This window comes from Cyprinodon variegatus, unplaced genomic scaffold (genome assembly GCF_000732505.1).
Source record: "Cyprinodon variegatus isolate N-32 unplaced genomic scaffold, C_variegatus-1.0 Scaffold599, whole genome shotgun sequence".
NCBI classification, from domain to species: Eukaryota; Metazoa; Chordata; class Actinopteri; order Cyprinodontiformes; family Cyprinodontidae; genus Cyprinodon; species Cyprinodon variegatus.
The window spans coordinates 75,049-82,745 of NW_015151052.1; the positions used below are offsets into that span (position 1 = coordinate 75,049).

Below are 7,697 nucleotides of genomic sequence, written 5' to 3' on the forward strand. Positions count from 1 at the left end.
ATTATTCTTATTGCCACATTGCCAGACAGGACACTGTTTAAAAAAAAAATTCAATAAATAAAAAAATAGGTTTTTGCAGATAATCTCAATGTAGACTGAGTGTAAGCTACTTTGCAAAACATAATTGACAGAAGGATAAGTTTTGATGGAAACATAGTCTTATTAATATAATTGTTTCTCCTGACTTTTATTTGTAAAAAAAAACAAAAAAAAACAAATGTTAATTTCCCTGCACTTTGCATAAAATCACAATAAAATGTTCTGCAGTTTCTAGTAGTGACAAGGCAAAACACTATGCTAATAAAACATACAATAATAAAATGAATGGATGCAGGTAGCTTCTACTGCCTGCAGACCTAAGGACTGAAATCCTGGCCAATGTTCAGAGCTGAGATGAAGTTTATAACTTATGCTTCTTCCATGCAACATTCTTAATTTACACATTCTGTTTTCACACTAACTAAAACCATAAAATGGAATTGTACTTGAGGTAAGTAGAGCGTGTGTATTACTGTGTGAGTATACTGCATATTGTAAACAGCTGAGTCAGTTATAACCCTTGACCAAGAAAGAGAAATGTTTGACGAAAGATCTCCAGAGTCTTTCAGAGCTCAAGTCCTACAGCCACGCAGCAGACTGATGGGATGAAAACCTCATCTGTGTGTCTCTGCCCATGTTCCATATGCACTTTTTGTATCCAGTTAAGATGGTTTTCTAAGATTACTTTTGAAAATGCTTTTTAAAAAATCTCTTGCCACTCAGGCCTCTGCAGAAATAGTGCAAATGTCAATATTGTCATATTTTGAGAATGTCTCAGATCAATTCCTTTGACACAGAAACCTGTTTGTCCATATATTTTCACTTGTTTGGCTAAAGGATGGATGCATGGAAGCTAGCACAAGTTCTTCTACTCACTATGTATTTTATTACAGCTTTGACTGTTGGGATCAAAAGGTGCTCATTTGACTGGTAGGTCATCCGGATAAAGTACGAAAACAGAACTTAAATGTTAAGTTACTTACGTTCCCAGCACTTCTTTGAAGTCATAATGTTCTTTGATCTCTGATGTCTTCTTTTTCCATCCGTTTCCATCCTCTCCAAGAGGCATCCTACAACCCTGATTGGATTCGCCACACTAAAACTAAAGGGGAGAAAGAACTAATTTGGGGTGTGTCCATACAGGTTTTACACAGCTACATGTACGAGCTAATAACTTTTACATAAAGAAGTGTATAATAGTAACCGTAAAGAAAAACTGAAATGGATTATTTAAAAACATTTAAGGTAATACTAATACATGTTTTCTTATTTTCTCCCATACAGCACGGGGACAAATCAAAGGCCAACCAATAGAGTATGCCACAAAATCCCTTCGTAAATCATTTCAACAACTTTTTACTTTTTCATCTGATTCTACTTTGCATTATTCATGCATACATTATATCTTCAAATCCTTTAGGATCACTGGTGCCTTGGCATGCCGCTTCTTCCACATATATATCCATATATTGATCTCAATCTCAGGTCTTGATGCCACATATATATATATATATATATATATATATATATGAACACATCTGTCTTGGTTTACTTATAACATCACTTTGTAAAGCACCCTTTTGTGATTTCCATACGGTGAGAAAGCAAACAGACTATCTAGCATACGAAAGAGGGAAAGTAATAGAGCCTATAAGAAGAGCTGCTGTACCTACATGGCATAGTTCACTTGGTTTGATCCACTTTTAAAATATGCAGTTTGAAAATCCAGTGTGAAACCAAATGAAGGTGGGATCCACAGCAATGGTGTATATATCAGTAAGCAGAGACTGCGCTTGCTTTGGGGCCCCGTCACTGATACCTAGAGGCCCCCTTCTCAATTGTGAACTAGGACATCTCTTTGCAGATGTAATGGTGAGAAAAAATCCTCTGAAACCCACCTGATACTAGGTTAACTAACCAGACCTTATTTATACCCCAACACATGCCAAATTTCAACATGATATGGTGAGCCGTTTAACCACGACACCAATAGCAAAGCAGACAGTGGTACTTTTAATTACTATGTCAGTAACTGTGTATAGTTCATTAGACTGTTGGTTAAATAAAACACTCACATAATATGTTTAAAACCACAATTAAGATCTTAAACGAACAATGTATTTGAGTATTTTATTCTTTGCACTATGACTTGGAATTATGGGTAATCCAGAGCGTAGATTGGGGTGTTGTACTTCATATGGGGCCCACCCTGATAATGTTAATTACGGGCCTATTGTTGTGTCGTTACGCCATTGATCCACAGTTTATAAACTAAATCTGTGTAGCACAGAATCTATGGTCAGTATACATTTATCAAGATAGGATCTTATCAGTAATTTAGATGTTGAACTAAGAGTTTAACAAACAGGCCAGATTTCTTATGCAAAACAGAGAAGAAGCTGCAAATCAGAATTCATCTTATGTTGTTAGTCAGAGATATCCTTTGGATACATTTCACATCTTTACAGGATACAAGATTATCTACACAATGGAATGATATAAAAAATAACCAATAGAAGACTTGATATAACTATTTGACACATTTTGTAGATATCTTGTGGTGGTGCTACACTAAGTAGTAGGCTTATGACGCACACGTTTCTTGTCTAAATTGCATCAGCTTGCTATATAATCATCAACATATTATTAAGCTGTTTCCCAGCTGTTCTATAAGATATATAATTGATCCTTGTTGGTTTTTATAAAAGCATCCAGGCCCGTAACCAGCATTGAGAACACAGAGGTTATGTCCTCGGTATTTTCCTGTTTGTTTGTTTTTTATTATTCAGAGAAATGTCAAACTATATAATGAAAGTTGTTCTGACTTTGATTGGTGTAAATATCAGCATGCCTTCTCATTTGTTTTAAAATAAAAATAAAGTCCACAAATGTGATATATTGCTGCAAGTCAGATTCATTTCATGAACATGCATGGTGATGATGGTGACAATAATAATAGCAGTAATAATAATTCAATATTGATAACAACAACAATAATAATATAGTATAATGATGTTAATAATAATAATAACAATAACACTCACTCATACTCACTCACTCAAATACTCTAATTTAGTGAGTTTTGGAATTGTTATAACAAACATGTTCATATTCACCTCCTTGATGGGCTTGTGATTTAACTCTCTTTATTCACGTTTCCAAAATATGTTTTAAAAAGTCACCATATTAGGATGTTTTTTTGTCAAGAAAGATTTATCGCAATATTTGACCTTGGTATTTCAAAAAACCTGGTTACGGCCGTAAAAGCATCCAAGATTTTGCTTATAAAAAATTGTTTTTGAACCTATATATAAAAAAATATGCCCTTATTCCATTGGGATAAACCCACTAGAATCAAGTAATCCCTAAACTAAGTTTAGGTGCCTTTAAACTTGCAAAACTGAACACCTTGCATGTCAGAGCTGCTGGCATGAAAATCTTTAGTTTAGGATGCTTTATTTAAAACATATATATGTAGAGTTAGATTTGTAATAATACAATGCTTATTCTGCCTTGATTGCTGTTAATTATATATCTAAATTGTATGCATTAAAAATGCTACAAGTTACCAAACTCGGGAAAACCTTAAAACAAAAAAACACTTAAATGACTTCTAACGTGACAAACAGTAACTTCAGATCTTGCTGCTTATAGCCTAATTTCATCGAAAGATAGTAACTGATCATTTATTTTAAAATATTGTCCATTGAAGAGGCAAGTCGCACTAAAGGATCAGTATTCCGTTGCAAACAAACGCATGGTTGGTAGAGGGACACAAGCTGGAGAACCTGTGCTATATTTAACATATGAAGCTTTAAACAGCTCAGAGGGAGGAACAAATAGAATAAAAACATTACACATATTTAATACAGAGACATGCATTCCAATAGCTCAAGTGGAAAGTAAATCCCTCTGAGTAACATTTATCAACCTGTTCTGCATTAAGGCTGCAGGGCGTGAATGACATGCAAGTAAACTGAGTTTCTAAGCAATTCAACCATTCACTGGTGCCATACCCAACACTGAAATATGTGTTTTTCAGGATGCAATTACGAAACAACTCCTTGGTATAAAGAGAGGCAGAGCGGTGTGGGTGTGCAGCCTGTTTACTGCAGCGCTCAAGGGTATGGCAGTCAAATATAGGCAGCATCTTTAGGTTGAATCAAGAGGCTGCGGACATGGAGGCGCACCGAATGCGCTGCGTTTTACGCAGCATGGAAAGTACAAGTTAGTGCATTTGAGAAAAAATCTGCATTTGGAAGTAAAACGTACCTAAATGGCGATTTGTAGCTGTGCGGTGCCCTGCTTTCCTCTGGGAGAGATGTGGTTGCTGAGCTGGTGCGCAGCGCTGGATGCGCTCAGACTTCTCCTGACGTCAAGAAATCCAGACGTCTACGGACGTAGTGTACCAGAAAAATCACTAACTGTTCTCTTTAGCGACGCGGATCTGCAAAACTTACGATCTGGTCGTCGAGCCACTCTCTGTTAAAATATGGGAGGTGCTCTCCTATTTATTATTTTTTTTTATTAGATATCTGCTTTTGTGGAGCGTGTATGTTCTGCAGTTTTACAGGGATTTTAAAACAAGCTCTGCCTATGATATGAATAATGCATCTGTAGGAAAAGCATCAGAGTTTTCCTCTTTTGCAGAACAAAATAGACTACATCTGGAAAGACTTTTTGTGAAATATAATTTAAACCCCAGTCTTGAGGTAGCTAACGCCTATTTTCTCTTGAAAATGCATTTCAGTTAGAGAAATTATTTTCTTTAACTAAAATGGTTGTGAGATGCTGATAAATAAAGGAAAAAAATTAAAATTAAATAGCCTACTACAATTAATAGTTGGGCATTACAAATAGCTTAAGTCTAAACATTAATTTTAATTTGTTAATTTAATTTGTGTTTTCGAGTCCTAAAAGTTTTAGACAAAAGTTCAAAGCTTAAACAACAGTGCCTTCAACGACATCTTGCCTCCATATATCAAAACATATTGTTTTATCAAGTGGATCCCCATTGCAGCAAGTTCCCTAGACTGTTGGCAATGCCCTAGCCCCTAGGAATTTTTTTTTTTTTTTTTGTCAAGCACTGGACTAAATTTACAAACATGGACTACATTTACATAGCCAAGGTTATTGGTTCAAGTTTCTGTTTGTCTTTTCTTTTTATTATTTGTTTTTAGCAAATATTTTTTCTGTTTGTTTGTTTTGCCCGATAAGGGAAATTGCTGTTTTGGGGTCAGGGGTCAGGTTTAAGACTAAGGTGTGAAGGGATTGCGGTTAGGTATAAACCCCAAATGGATAGGGGTAGGGTAAGGGTAGGCTGTAGAAATTAATGGAAGCCAAGTCAAGGGACCCGCAAAGATAATGAGACAAGTTTATAATTCCTTGTTTCCTATTTAGGACCATTTTTGGTATATGTATTACCTTCTGTGGACCCACAGGCCTTGTGGGGACCAGTGACACAGACTTTTTGAAGGCCAAGGGCAGAAAAAAAAAGGGGCAAATATATTGCGTCCTCAGGACTGTAGAGGGCAGTTTAGCCAGTATTTTGGCTCCCGAGAGGGTACTTTAGCATGCGTTTGGGCTCCCTACAGTGCACTTTAGCATGTGTTGACACTTTAACATGCAGTTTGTCTCCCCAGATGGCACTTTACACATGTTGTGACTCATGCGAGGGTCTTTTAGCATGCGTTTGGGCTCCCAAGAGGGCACTTTTTCACGTTTTGGCGCCCAAGGCGGCAGTTGAACACACATCATTGCACCGAAGGATTTACTTTAGCACAGGCATCCCCAACCTCGGTCCTCAAGGCCCACTGTCCTGCAGGTTTTAGAGGTTTCCCTGTTTTAGCACAGTTGATTATAGCGATTGCAGAAGGCCAAATGCCTGTTAACCAGCTTTCAATTAAAATCAGCTGTGCTGGAGCAAGGAAACTTCTAAAACCTGCAGGACAGTGGGCCTCGAGGAACGAGGTTGGGGATGCCTGCTTTAGCACACATTTTGGCTTCCAAGGGCACACTTTAACATGCATTTTGGCTCCAAAGGGTTCACATTGGCACATGTTTTGACTCCCAAAAGGGCACTCTAAAATGCATTTTTTCTCCCAAGACAGCATGTGTTTTATCTCTCAAGAGGGCATTTTAGCATGCATTTTGGTTTCTAAAAGGGCACTTTAGCATGTGCTTTGGCTTCCAAGGGGGGCACTTTAGGATGTGTTTTGGCTCCCAAGGCGGCATGTGTGGACCCCCATTTTAAATGTTAGGCAGTTAATTTAAAGGTATGGATTGGTTTAAGTTAAAGTAAAGCTTTGGATTAGGAATATACAATGAGGGTTAGGGTAAATGTCAGAGTTAGGCATACAGTAAATTAAATTACTAAAATGAATGTATGTCAAGGTAAAGTGTTAATATGGATAGAAATAAATGCTTGTGTGTTCCTGTTTTCAATCCATTGTGTCTGCCAACTACATTGGAAAAGCAGCATATTGTGGGGATCAACTGCTCCTTGTGGGGCACAATGCCTGGATTCCCCAAGCGGAATTGCTGTTTTTGGGTCAAAGGTCACATTTAGGTGTGAAATGAGTTAAGGTTGGGGATAGAATTATGTATGAACCCATAATTGCTAGGTTTAGGGTAAGGGTCACTGTTAGGCAGTAGAAATTAATGGAAGTCAAACCATCAGATTTCAGATTTGCCCCAAACAGGGCCAACTAGAGGGCCCACAGAACATCAGAATTTTTCTGTCCTCTGATTGGTCAGTTAAAGCAAGATGTTTACAGCCAAGTTAAGCTAGCGCCACTCTGCATTTTTGTTTTTGATTTGCTTTTGTTAAAGGTTTTTCTGGCCTCAATAGCTGATACGGAATGGACACACTAAGACTTCCTGCACAAAGACAGGAGGATGGATTTTGTTTAGAAATGATGAGTATCTCTGGTGAGTGTGATATATTTTGTTTTCATGCTTTATGCTTCATTTTATCTGGTAATTAGATGCATGTTGAATCTGAACGGCTAGATGATTTAAATGTTGCGGAGCTGTGGTTATACTGTTGAGGATTGTGGTTGTCTTAACTGGGCTTCTTGCTTAACTGATCTCTATATCCACCTTCACACGAATTTCCTTGTTACATTTCTTATTTTAATACCATTGGGGGCTTCTGTAAGGATATCAGTGCATAAGTAGACTAAGTTGAGGGGTGGCCCCTAGGTACCATGTGCACCGTCCACTACTCCATGTATTTGGCCAAGGGTTTTTTCACCCTTTGGGGACAATTACCCAGAAATATGCTACACTTTGGGGACTTACAGGTACTTTTGGAGACCAATGACTGGTCCCCATGAGGAGAAGTTCTCCTCTTGAAGGGAGTTTCTGCCTTCTTCAAAGTAACAGCTGGACATTGCACCCTACAGTGACCCCCCATCTGCATGTAAAAGGAAATATAGATAACTAATGTATCACTTTATTTTCAACGTATTTATTTATTAAAAAAAAAATGAATGCAGTAAAAAATCTTGTGAAATGCACAACTGTACAACTCGCCTATTTGCAGTGCTTGGATTTCAAACTTGTTCACGAATGATAGGTTTTTCTGACTTAAAACTTAAGATGATAAAATATTTCATCATTTTGTTTTACACATATCATCCTAGCAGACAAGAAAC

The 7,697-nt window shown here is 37.3% G+C and overlaps 1 protein-coding gene across 1 annotated transcript in view; it reads right to left on the bottom strand.

The window, feature by feature from the left end:
* The window catches only part of LOC107096109 (calcium/calmodulin-dependent protein kinase type 1-like), a 40,329-nt gene extending 35,861 nt beyond the window's left edge, over window positions 1-4,468 (bottom strand). Inside the window, exons 1-2 of the mRNA XM_015392615.1 lie at window positions 4,312-4,468; window positions 1,023-1,141 (exon numbers count right to left, since the gene is read on the bottom strand). Of these exons, the coding sequence (XP_015248101.1) occupies window positions 1,023-1,108 (86 nt within the window). The 5' untranslated portion in view covers window positions 1,109-1,141; window positions 4,312-4,468. The remainder of the gene's footprint in view (window positions 1-1,022; window positions 1,142-4,311) is intronic.
* Window positions 4,469-7,697: the final 3,229 nt, after the last annotated feature.